The 13,738-nt window shown below is 42.4% G+C and overlaps 1 protein-coding gene across 1 annotated transcript in view; it reads left to right on the top strand.

Moving 5' to 3' along the window:
- Window positions 1–768: 768 nt before the first annotated feature.
- The window catches only part of LOC124709036 (SH2 domain-containing adapter protein B), a 134,194-nt gene continuing 121,224 nt past the window's right edge, over window positions 769–13,738 (top strand). Inside the window, exons 1-3 of the mRNA XM_047240683.1 lie at window positions 769–795; window positions 3,841–3,966; window positions 9,145–9,387. Of these exons, the coding sequence (XP_047096639.1) occupies window positions 769–795; window positions 3,841–3,966; window positions 9,145–9,387 (396 nt within the window). The remainder of the gene's footprint in view (window positions 796–3,840; window positions 3,967–9,144; window positions 9,388–13,738) is intronic.

Below are 13,738 nucleotides of genomic sequence, written 5' to 3'. Positions count from 1 at the left end.
GCGGATACAGTTCATGTTAAGCAGAAAAAGGATGGTTTGGTGCCTTCGTTCACGGCGGAAGTAGTAGTGAAACTCACTTCTGATGCAAAAGTTAGATTTCAGGAAATGATTCAGAGATGAGGTGCTGTATTCATCGCGCATAAAACATTATCAGTCCTGACAACATTTGTTACTGAACAAGTATATACAGTACTTAACTCTGTTCTAAGGAATACCAACGTTAGAGACAATATTTGACTAGTAATAACTTTCTATCAAATTCCTAGTCAGATTAAGTTAAACGTCCAGAAAATTCGAAGTCCATTCGCTTAGCGATGAATTGGGTGGGCGAGCGGCGGCCATCGGAAGTAAACCAGCTGAATCCGCATTTGAGTTCGACTTGATCCTCCACTTCACTCTGCCGTCGACGGTAAGTGCAGACCACTATATACCCGATGGGCAGAACTATAGTGAGCAAAGCACTAATGCTGCCCAAGTGACCGACGCAGCAAAATAATGCGGCAAAGACGACGGTCTCCGTACGCCGGACCGGAACTATAATGTCATCTCGCCGCGTACGCCTGCTACTCAGGCAACCCGGCTGCCTTTGTTGCTCCGCGTAGAGCGTCGTACCCCGTGCATACAGCGTGATGGAAGGTGGGGCATTTCCTGGTATACGTGCGGAAATACGCCAAGGTTCTCGGTAATAGAAAGTACAACAGGAAGTTTCGATTCGAGATTAAGTCGATCCCAGGGGTTTCAGAAGGTGTACTTACAATGAGTTGGACTATGGTACATGTGGGTGAAGGTAATCAGGTATGGAAAATTGGGCAGAGTGCCTTGCTTTATAGATTTTAAGTGAGAGTTAAAACGTGAGAGTAGCGAAGTTCGTTAAATGACGAGATAGAAGTGGGTACAGAAGGAGTATGAGAAAGTCTTGTAACAAAGATAACTGACGTCTGTGGCAAACTTCGGCTTTATACCCAACTTCCTTCCATGCTCCCCTCCCCCTAAAGGAAACCGCTTTTTTGTTTAATACCCATCCCACTCCTCCTCCAATTGTCATTGTTAGTTTCCTACATTTGAATGCGTTATTACAGCAAAATTACAATGTAAGTGCTTTTCTTTAATTGTTGACTATTTTAGGTGGGTGTTTAGTCTGGGACTTTTTGGTTGCCTGTTTCAACAAGAAGTCATCAAAATTCCAATTGCAAACTCCATACCATTCAAACCGTTTACATCTCTAACTTGTTAGTAAAATGAAATGAGGCGTTTCAAATGAAGTAAGTGAACGGTGCAAATTTAAGTAAGTTGTTTTTGTGTGATACGAGGGGACTTAAAAAGTTACGGCACACGTTATTATGGCGGACCAAGTAACTTTTATTGAAACCTGCAATAAACATCGAAGTGACACAGATACCTGATACTATTTTTCAACATTATTACCAAGTCTCTGTAAGGAACAATCGGAACGTCCTACCAGCCGCTCGATTCTTCGACGACAGAAATCCATTCGTAGGTCACGAAGCATTTCGAGAACTGCTGTGTGAACGTTCCCAAGGTCGGAAAATCTGCAACTGCTGCGAATCAACTCCTCAACTGACTGGACATTGTCGTCTGTGCTTGATGGTCTTCCTTCCCGATCAGCACAAACCATGTCTGTCCGACCTTGGTCAAATTGTTAGCACCATTTATTTAAGGGTAAGCGACATGGCACTTGATCCATATACCTTCAGAATTCCACGATGAATTTGTCTTTAATTTAGATGTTTCACCCGCAAGAATCGTACTCCGCCGCACACTTCAACTTTGGACTACATTTCCAGTTGCCGCGACGCTTTATTCTGACCCTGTAAAGCACCTATTATCCATACTGCAGCATAAATGTGTCTGCAAGGTAACCACAGCACGTTATCTCTTCTGACAATGCGCCACTCTTGTTGGGCAATGGCCTTAGGGTGGCATGACATGTGTAACATTCTTTTTGAAGCTCTTTCGTGTAAACTGAAACTAGGAGAAAATCACGCAGTCCAAAGGCACACTGTTTGCAACGTTAAAACGTTTCCTTTTCCATTGTTTCATTGCCGATTCATGCATTGCCATAATAAACAAAACAACAAACGCAAAAGGTACGCTCCGCACTGTTGTATTGGCTGACTTGGCATTGCGAAAATGGCTACATCTAGTAGTCAAAAAGAATGGAGAAATGTCTCCGCAGCAGTGAAAAGGAGGTCTTACGGAACCGTTGCGCAACGCAGCTCAGTCCGGGTCCTTACAAGATTTCCTTTCATACGTCCTTTCTGTTTTCCTGCCAACTCCTCATCCTCATCCTCCTCTTCCTCCTTCTCCTTCTCCTTCTTCTTCTTCTTCTTCTTCTTCTTCTGCTTCCCCCTCTTCCTGTCCACATTTCTTTCGCCCATCACAGTTACGTCACTGCCAAGAGGTAGTAATGTAGAATTATCTGGGTGGGACGCTATTAAAGATCTAATTTATTTATCAAATATGTTATTTTCTTTCCACGTGTTTGTCAAACTTAACCTCAGTTTTGAAGCAGTTTACCTGCTGAATGTATTTTGACACAAGGGGAACTACCAATGCAGACAAAACTTTTCTCACATTGGTTTTAGCAGTGTGTATAAAGAAGGGAAAGAAAAACTACGCTAGTTGGAAGTGAGAGATAAATAAATGCATGAAAATCTGCTAAAGAAAACATTACACTCGAAACCTGATGCTTTCATCGACTTTCACCGAATGGACAGTCAAACTTGTTGGAATTACTTCAGAAAATAAAAAGCTATAATTATGCGAAAATGTATTCCATTTTCTTGACGATTATCTATAACTTCTAGGTACCTGGCAACTGGAGCATTTATCTAAGATTCAAATTTGTAGCCTGCATTTCATTTCTCACAGCGTGTGAAGATGCTGTGGAAACATGTTAAGTAATAAATGAAGTATTGCAGTACATTATTGTTTGTTGCCCACCCTTTCGTACATCGTGCATAGAATATTGATTTTTTTGTTCAGTACGCGTTTCTGTGTAATATTTGGACTGAAAAGGCGCAACAGCTCTACCATCTTGGTAATAGCCGGCAACCATTTATTTTGTCAGTATAATTCTACAGTAACGTTTACGAAAACTGTGGAAACACGTGATATAAAGTGAGAAACAGCAATAAAAATTCTTTTTTCGCTATAAATACGCTGCAAAATATCAACATTAGGACAGCCATCATTTTGAAGTCTGGCAAGCAACCGACTGTTGTTTGACAGCATTAGGCATAAACAGTCAAGCTAGTCTGTCAAATCGGACGTCAGTGAATATTTTTAACAAACACGTCTAACACTGTCATTGTTCGAGAAACAGGTCAAACGCCGTCCCCACTTGCCAGACAAGCCAGACACACTATTCGTCTAACAAGCAAGTTTGTCAAAGACTCAGTTTGATAAAGAAGTCCAGCACGGACTTCGTATGACGAGCACGTCAAACAAGGACTCCGATTGACAAACACGTAGTACTCGGATTAAGTTTGACAAACAAGTCAAACCCAAACTTTGTTTGACAAACGCGTCAATCAGAGCAGCATTATTTGATCGTCTACATGAGCTTTTGCATGCTGCAACGTCAAACAATGACTCCGTTTGACAAACACGTCGTACACGGTTTCGTTTGACACACAAGTCACACCCAAACTTTGTTTGACAAACACGTCGATCGTAGCAGCATTATTTGATCGTCTACACGAGCTTTTGCATGCTGCAACTTGGTGTGCGCGCTTGCAGGGTGCTCTCGACGAGAGCGGGGAGTGGTACGAGGAAGCTGAGCTGGTGCCGCAGCAGACGCAGCTGCAGCCGCCGCAGCCTGTCGCGGGGGCCGAGCGCCGCAACAGATCGCCCTACTACTACGCCGACCTCTTCCGGGAGCGCGACGAACCAGAGCCGCCGCCCCCGCCGCTGCCAGCGCCCTCTCTGCGCCGCCAGCAACAGGTAGACATACACGTGGCGCCGCTCCCACCAGCTTTCCTACACCTTAACCGGAATAACAAAGCGATGGACAGCTACGGGGAAGCTGTCATAGCAACAATCACTGGTAGAATAAGTTTGGCCGCTCCCTCTGACCTGCCCACAGTTATCATATCGATCTGTTGTAGTCTACCTGTAAACTGATGAGCGAGTAGGTTGTTTTGGTAGGGAAGTAACCTCTCCAGGAAAAAAGCCTTACCTTCCGTACTAAATGACTACGAATGAATTTCCCGCGTAAGTGAAGCACCTAGAAGACAAGGTCGGGTGTCATTATTAACTTAGTACATGTACACGTCATCGACTGTTATGTATACTCTCATTGTTTACACAATAATACTTGCAGTTACCTGTGCCAGATTGAACAGCCAGTAGAGTGCGTTAGTGTTATTCGTCTTTGGCGTTGTTACCAGGCCTGGAAGGACATTTACCTGACGCGAATAGCGTCAGACGTTGCGCGATAACTGTGAAAGATTCGGAGATGTCGCGTATTCGTATGAGAAAGCTTTATCGCCACCTGACAGAGTTTGAAAGGAGCGTAAATGTGGGTCTTCATAATGTTCTTGCAACAGTCTCTTTTGTTTTTAAAGGAGTTCTTCTAATCGATTTTCACCGTGAACGTCGTACTGTGAAGGCTGCATACTACTGCCAACTTTTGGACCAAACAAAACGTGGCTATCGTCAGAAAAGGCGCGCCATTTCCAATTACTGGGAAAGCTTGATGTTCTATGGGCGTCGACTGAGATTAACCTGGTGTCCTCTGTCGACAGTTCACAGACAACTGTGCTTTACAGGAAGGAGCACTGCAGACGTGACTGAGGGCGAACGGACGTGCTAGCTATTCATCTGTCCCTAAAAAATTTTGACTCAAGGGAAAAATCATAATTTGAACTGTGAATTGCTAGCAGGTTCCGTCTCCTGCCGATGGATGTGATGATTCCAACGATATAATACAATTACAAATGAGCAAATTAATGATATTAGAACCAACGATACTATAAAAATGGGAAATAATTGTACACAGCATGGAGAACAACCACCTAACAATGATGTCAGAGCAGGCTGGGGGAAATCGAGTCGACAAAAATATGCGAGGTCACCACAGATATAACTACAAAAGGACAGCCAATCAGCGGCGAGCTCGTGGTAGTCAAAACCGTAAAGATCTGGTCGAGAGAATTTCTGAGACCGCAACAATCATTTGCAACATACCAGAATTTTACTGATACTTGCAACGATGAAACAAACTAAGAGAAGCGTATTGAAACAAATGGGAGATTTAGTGGAGACGAAACACAAACGGTGGGAAATAGTTAACCGTAATTTCATACGATCCGCCAAGTTTAATGATTGAGCCACCACTATCACCGTGTTAAAAGGCCATGGAAAACTGAAATTCTGTTACAAACGGTTAAAAATAACTGAAGGCGCATTGCACACATGGAACGGAGAAGACAAAACTATTGATAGCTTGTTTTTAGACGGTAGTAATTTAACTACAGAGAGGGATACTCTCAGCAAACATATAACTGGGAAAGGACGATGAATGGCTATCAATGTGTAAGACTTGGTTCATAAATTCACAACAAATTTTTACAACTTTGTGTAAGATTCCCGGTAGCATGAAAATCCTTCGGTGTCAACTATAACCTCACAAATACCCTGAAAAACTTGGATGTATGCTAGAATGCTAACAAATTTGTACTCCTATTCATTGACACAGTTATCAGATTATTTCACAAAACAAAGTGAATTTATTCCTACTTCAATGTTCATTTTAATTGTAAATAACTTGAAAATTCATATACGTGCATATAGATATAAATATCATATTTAAGTTAATTGTTAAGTTTTGATCAATTCTAATTTTGTATTTTTAAATTAAGGCACATGACGTAACGGCTTAATTTGTGTTATCCTGGCTGATCTTAAATTCTATGGGTGGCATTTGAAGTTAACCTTCAAACATGTACCATTACGTTGTAAAGGGGGCATGTTCATAATTAAATAAATACTAGAAATTTTCGAAATGGTACGAATGTTATTAGTTATCCAACGTCAAATTTGTAGCGTTGTTGGAGACAGGACTTTCAGATATTTCCTGCAAAAAATGTAAGTTGAGAAAAGAAGAGATTTAAATTTAATTTATGGTTTCGTTTTCACTATTGTCCTACTTCAGTCTTACCGATCTACTGTAGTTCTCAGAATAAAAATTCGTTCGTGCTCTCTATACACTAGCAAACATTAAAACGTGTGGCCTTTACATTTCGTTATTAACAACACTTCTCTCACAGTACCACACGTAGACTATGTTACTGTCGTACTAAAGTGCTATTTTCAAGTTTGCCTAGCTTTGACAGTTCAGCTAAACCGGACTATTTCTCGGCACTTGCTTTTCCAACGCATGATGTGGAACGTGTATGTCCATGTGGTAATGCAATGAATGATTTTCCTGGAGTTTCATTTATGTTATGTCTTTTCAGAAATGCATTTGGATCGTATTTATGATTGCAAATATTTAGCTTTTCGGTGGATTATTCCAAATGACAAACTCTTTATTATTACGTGCAGATTCAAGTGTCTCATGTGAGAGTCACATCGGTTGCGCTACTTGAGGCGCGATGTGGCACAAAGCAGTTTTACACTAGATACACAATGTTCTAGTTTCCTTCTTTCTCTTAATACATCCTCCGCACCTCCTTCCGTCTCAGCTTCAGTTTGTAGGTATCCCTCACGTGTAATCTCTCGCTAGAAGATGGTTCAGGTAAAAATTAAATGATGTCAGTGAATTCAAATGATCAAAAGTCTAAAAATAAAATGTGAGACAGTTACCTTACTGAATAATAAAGAGTGACACATCTAGCGAGCATAGGGTTACGACGACACTTGAAGCTAGTGCAACCTACAGGCCTAATTTGTAATTATAAGAATTCTGCAAGCCATTAACAGACTTTTCTTTAGCAGTGGGACATCGATACACACCTATCACAGCCACAAAATTTCCACTGGTTCTGTGATACCATACCACATACGCACGTCCCAGTGGTAATGTAATGCACACACTTCCGCACGCCAGTCGCCAGTTGACTGTCGCTTCATAGATGTAGCTTCACAATGACGCATTTGCGACCTATTTAGTTAGTTAAATCATTCGAACGATTCTTTTATCGAAACGTTATGGACTGAGTCAGTTTACAGAATATGTAAACAAGATTACTGTCAAAATTGACGAATGTATGATTATTTAGTCCTACTCATACAACTAAAATTAAAAATTAGGTTGCCTTTTATTCGGGCACTAGTTTTTAATTAGAAAATCTTCTATGGAATAAAAGGACTTGTTCCGGAGAAACGAATTTAGGTTATATTTAAAACTTGATTTGCTACCTGTCAGAATATTTCATCGTATTGGGCAAACGGTCAAAACATTTTGTTGCTGTATTTTGACCTCCTTTTTGAGCCACTTATAGTATTTATTATGAATAAAAGTCATTTTACCTCTAGTTTAATATGTATAGCCCTCACTGTTCTCGTTAAATTGCGGTGGAGTCTTTATGACGAATTTCATTAGCGAATATATGTGTTGTGATGTTGCAGTTAAAATGGCCAACTCCTTGAAAAGCTACTTACATGACGACTGCGGCGGAAATACAGTTATTATTCTTATTGCCCGCCTTTGTGAAATCGATACTTTCTTTAAAAGTTCTGAATTCACCCAGAAAATTATTCCATATTCCATAAGATGACCAGACTCTGTTAGATCTTTAAGTTGTACGCAATCCGTCTCAAATTCCGGTCACAATCGTTTGCAACAATAATAATTATTTCAATAAAAATAAATTTTTATTCTTAGACCTTTTTAAATCGCACTAAAATGTATGAAGTAATTTCTCCTAGCCCCACATAGCTTGCTAACCACATACAGATAGTTCTGAAAATTTGCGATTCTGAATGGCTATAAAATATTTGTAAGATTTAAAATGAAAAACAGGCATGAATAGTTTCTCTCTGCTCAAGTGTCTCACGCTTTTCGTTATAAAGTCTCATGCATTTCATTATAAATCATACAAGTTTTTTTTTCACAATCACAAATTTTTATAATTGTCTGTATGGGGTTAGGAATCTGTATGAGGCTGGGAGAAATTGGTTTATACTTTTTGGTCTAATTTAAAAACATGTTATATTATAAATTTATTTAAATAATTATTTTATTCAACCAAAAGAGGTCGTTCAGTAGTAATACCAGGTGTCCTTAAATCCCACAATTACTTCAAAAAGTCATAACTTGGAAACTATTAGAAATAGATTATCATGGTTTTTTGTAAAACGTTTATCACCTATTGAGTTGAAATATGCAAAGTATGTCAGGAGGTGGATTCTTTTGTTTCCAAGACTAGCAATTACATGAAGAGCATGCGTGGCTGAACTTAATTGTTTGAACAGCCCAGTAATATGTTTCTTCCAATCACAGATTTAATCAGTATGTGCTCTTAAAAATTTAGAGTGCTTTAGCCTGTTTACAGGCAAATGTTACTGCATCAGTTGTTGCTATCTATCTGTTCAGAATTGAATATAATGTGTTTTCTCAAAATTTAGGGACATTCCAGTTTCAGAGAATCTCTTAATGATTCTTTGAAAAGCATCACTAACTATCACTTCAGTTGCTTTCTCACTAATGGGATATATTACAGTAGTAGTATCACCTGCAGGAAGTACTAATTCTGCTTGATGAATTTTAAGTGGGAGGTAATTCACATATTTATGGAATAGAAGTGGACCCAGAATTGGACCTTGTGGGATTCCCTGATTTCTTCCCAGTCACTCAAATTTTCCGCCTTTCCGCCATTGTTTGAATTATTTGTTTCTTAAATATGATTCAAACCAGTCGAGTAGCTGCATGAAAAATTTTCCTCGATTCGCAAAATCTATCAATTCTGATTGATGAATTTTATGTGGAAGGTCATTCACGTATATAAGGAGTAAAAGTGGACCCCAAACTGAACCTTGTGGGACACTCTTCCTGATTTCTCCGCAGTCGCTCAAATTTTCTGCCTTTCTCCGCCCCGATCCCGTTATCAGGTTTTCTTGCCCGACTCTGCAGAGCGTCTGGCGGCAGCGTACTGAAGCGAGCCGTGTGGTGTGCAGGGGTACCGGAAGTGCGTGAGCCTCGACGCAGCCGCGCCTTCGTGCCCCACCAGCCAGCAGCGGCCGAGCGCTGCGGCAGGGGCGCGCGCCTACCGCAAGAGCGCCAGCCTCGACGCCACGCCGCTGGCGGCGCTGCTGCTAGAGGCGCCCCCCTCCACACACCAGCAGCAGCAGCCAGCCCCACAGCCCGGGGGACATGCGCCCATGCCGCCCCAGCACCGACGAGTCGCTGCCTACCAGCAGGTCAGCACCACAAACCACCTGCCCTCCTTTTTCTTTTTAACACTATTTTATTAGGTCACCTTCTTGTCCATCTGTCCGTTAAGTACAAATTTTACATCTGTTTCTGAACTAGCTACCCGATGAGCTAGAGACTTGAAGCCCGCCCGGTTGGCCGGGTGGGAAGGAGCGCCTGGTCCCCGGCACGAATCCGCCCGGCGGATTTGTGTCGAGGTCCGGTGAACCAGCCAGTCTACGGGTGGTTTTTAGGCGGTTTTCCATCTGCCTCGGCGAATGCGGGCTGGTTCTCCTTATTCCGCCTCAGTTCCACAAAATCGGCGATTGCTGCACAAACAAGTTCCCCACGTACGCGTACACCAACATTACTCTACCACACAAACATAGGGGCTACACTCGTCTGGTGTGAGACGTTCCCTGGGGTGTCCACCGGGGGCCGAATCGCGCAATAACCATGGGTTCGGTGTGGGGCGGCGGAGGGGTGAAGTGGACTGCGGAAGTCGTCGTGGGGTTGTGGACCACTGCGGCTGCGGCGGGGATGGAGCCTCTTCGTCGTTTCTAGGATCCCAGTTAACATACAATACAATACAATAGTGACTTGAAATTTTAAACGTAGCTCGAAACTGAATCACAATGCAGTCTGTCTGATCCTTATACCAAAAAAAAGTACACCAATTTAGAGGTGTCAAATTCACCCAAGATTTGTTGATTCAACAGTGCATATGGAGTACATGAAATGATTACATTTACAGATCAATAGCACAAGTGGTTCTGAGTTACAGCCCATGCTGAAAACCACACATTGGTGCGTGGTGTAACCTCCACGGGCGGCAATGCAGGCGCTGACTCTAGCGTCCAGTCGATTGTACAGATGGCTAATACAGTCCTGTGATACGTAATGTCCGCCTGCTCGAACTGTCCACTTAGCTCTATAAAAGTTGTTGGCTGACGAGTCACATGGGCCACTTCTTGTCCAATCATATCCTACACGTGCTAGACTGGAGGCAAGTCCGGAGATTGTGCTGCCCAGGGAAGGTGCTGCACATCTTGCAGACCACCTTGAGTTTCACGGGAACTGTGCGAGCGTTGTCCTGTTGGAACAAAACACCACATTCGTGTTGCAAGAACGGCAAAAGAACGGGCTTAACAACATTCAGTTGCTTATTAGCCGCCCCTCAAGACACCCCGAAGGTGAACAAGGGTTGTAGCTTATCGCATACCAGATGGTAAGGCAAAGGGTGGGTCCATCACTTGCTTACAGGCAAAATCTGCTTTCATCGCTGAAGTCAATGGCATGCCATTCCAACTTCCAAGTGATGCTCTAGCGGTAATAGTTGAGCCATGCACGTCGATGCTGTGGTATCAGTGGAAGACGAGCTAGAGTTGTGCATGCCCATATTTCCTCTGCTGATAAACAGTTCGCAACACTTTGTGTCGATACATCTTGGCTCACAAGCCGTCTTTTCTGTGCTATCTGTACGTTCTGCCACCGTTGCCCTTGCAATATAACGATCCCGGTGGGCATCTGTGCTGCGTGGATGTCCAGAACCTCGTCTGTGAGTGTGAGAATGTTCACGTGACCATTGATACCAGCGACGTTGCACAAGTGACGCAGCATGTCCAACTTGTGTGGCAGTTCTACGAAAGGACCATCCCACCACTCGTAAGGCCACAGTTTGACCACTTTCAAACTCGCTAGGTTGGCTGTACGGAAGCATGAGTGTGTCTCTGTGGCATGGTTGCCTGCTTGCTTCACACATCTGCACTACATTGAGGCTTCTGTCTGTGACTATTCCCTATTAAAATGTAGGCACAGATGGCGCTCTGGTGGCTATGCCACTACGCTATCAGTTGGTGGACGATGTTAAAACCATTATCAGTACATCTACTATCGCCCAGGTGGGATATGCCATCGTCAGATCAAAATCGACATCGTCTTTCCAAGTACACTAATTCTTTTTTTCGGGCAGTGTAGTCCCACGGAGGTGGGGATGGAGGAGGAAAGGTTCGGAAACACCTGAAATTTAGGCTGCCTACAAAAGCGGCATGTTGTGCATGTAGTTTAGGATTGCGTTCCAAGCTTTATGCATAAAATATGATGATGGCCACAAGACGGCCCCAATGCTTCAGCCAGCGATACTGACACCTCTGCAGCGCTGACCTCTCACACCTTGCCACTCCAGAAGGAAAAATCGCCAAAGGCGATCACTCTTTGGACACAACATGCCAAAAAATAAATAAATAAATAAATAAAATAAAAATTAAAAAAAAACTGCCTTCAGTCGTATATTCGCTGCACGCTCCTCTCCTTCCAATTAAAACAGTTGGTTTAGTCTCACAATTCGCTATGCCTTACGTTTTCGCTTCTGGGTTACGCTTTTTGAACTTCGTTATTCTGCCATGCTATCTCTAGTGTCCATTTTCCTCTTCTTGTTGGCCTTCTGTTCACACTCAGCTAACCACATTCAAAGCCGTTGGCCAGATGACTAGACGCTGTTGGATCTTTAAGTTGTTCACAATCCATGTCAAATTCCTGTCACAATAATAATAATTATTTCAATAAAAATTAATTTTTATTGTTAGACGTTTCTAAATCACACTAAATCTACGAAATAATTTCTTCTGGCCCCACCCAGGTTTCTAACCACATACTGATAGTTCTGAAAATTTGCGATTCTGAATGGCTATAAAATATTTGTAAGATTTAAAATGAAAAACCGGCGCGCACACAGAACGTAATTGATGCATGAATAGTTTGGTTCTGCTCCATGTGTCTCATGCTTTTCGTTATAAAGTCTCATGCATTTTATTATAAATCTTACAAGAATATTTTTTTTTCAGGAATCACAAATTTTTAGAATTATCTGTATGGGGTTAGGAATCTGTATGAGGCTGGGAAAAGTTGGTTTATACTTTTTGATCTAATTAAATAACATGTTATATTATAAATTTATTTTTATTTAAATAATTATTTTATTCAAACAAATGAGGTCGTTCAGTGGTAATACCAGGTGGCCCTAAGTCTCACAATCACTTCAAAAAGTTTATAACTTGGAAACTATTAGAAGTAGAGCATCATGTTTTTTTGTAAAACGTTTATCAACTCTCAGAGTTGTTTTTCTGTTATGCCAGAATTTCAGTACGTGGCCCACTCGTCGTTCGTAGAATAAAAAGTCGATATTACTGTTCTTCTGATGTGGATCAGCAACGTAGCACCAACAGTTACGATTGCTTCGTTGATTTGTGCACAAACGGCAGCCGTGTCATTGACTTGTGTTGTTTGCGCGCAATCCTTGGCCTAACCCCACAGAAAGAAATCTAATCGTCTGACACCGGGAGAGCTTAGCGGCTGTGCGATGGGACTATGCCACCCATCCAACCCTCAGCAAATATGTCATTCAGCACATCCCATACGTCCAAACTCCAGTGTTCGGGCGCCCCACCAATCTGGAAGATGAAAGACGATTGCAGCTCTTCGATCTATGGTAAGCAGTAGCTGTCAGAGCATGTCCAAACAATCATGTCCCGCTATGGTTTTCTTTGTGAAACAAATATTAAGCTTCATTCTGTCATGTTTGTCTTCACCTATGTTGTGTGTGTTTTTGAAGCCTTAATTCCTAACATTGTAGCAATCCACGTGTCCTGAAATGAGGAACATTGCTACTTCTGAAAAATGACAGTTTTCAGTTAGTCATAGCTTCAGTGAAGACCGTTATGGAACACGGGAATGCATAATGCAGAGGATGATCGTTTGGCTGCAAGGCTTGCATCGTTTGCACGTTCTACATAAAACGGCATAGCCGGTTACGTAACAGTTTATGCACAGACGATCTGTCTCCCTGCAGTTCGTGTGATGCAAGACGAGTTTACTTCTGATGGTTGCGTTGAAATGCAGCTTGCACTTTATGAATAAGTGTCCTGAGGAGGTGGCGCAGTGACTAGCTCACTGGACTCGCATTCGGGAAGACGACGTCCTGCCGTCCTGATTTAGGTTCCCCGTGATTACCCTAAATCGCTTCTGGCAAATGCCGGGATGGTTCCCTTGAAAGGGCACGGCCGACTCCCTTCCCCACCGATGGGACCAATGACCTCGCTGTTTGGTCCCCTCCCCAACTCAACCAACCAAACAACCAACCAAGCTACCTACCAACCTATGAATAAGCGCTTGGGATAAAGGAGGATGTCCACTTCGAGGATGGTTTTTGGCACTGCCTATCTCTTTAAAGTTTTTGAACAATTTCATTACCCTTACTTCTGCCGGTGGTGCCCTCACATAGTGATATCGATAACTTTGGAATACTGTTGTCACAGATTTGGATTCTGCACACCGGATGACACATTGTGCTTTCTCCTGGTC

Source organism: Schistocerca piceifrons, chromosome 7 (assembly GCF_021461385.2).
Source record: "Schistocerca piceifrons isolate TAMUIC-IGC-003096 chromosome 7, iqSchPice1.1, whole genome shotgun sequence".
NCBI classification, from domain to species: Eukaryota; Metazoa; Arthropoda; class Insecta; order Orthoptera; family Acrididae; genus Schistocerca; species Schistocerca piceifrons.
The sequence above is the reverse complement of the archived record's forward strand: the minus strand, read 5'-3'. Positions and strand labels throughout refer to the sequence as shown.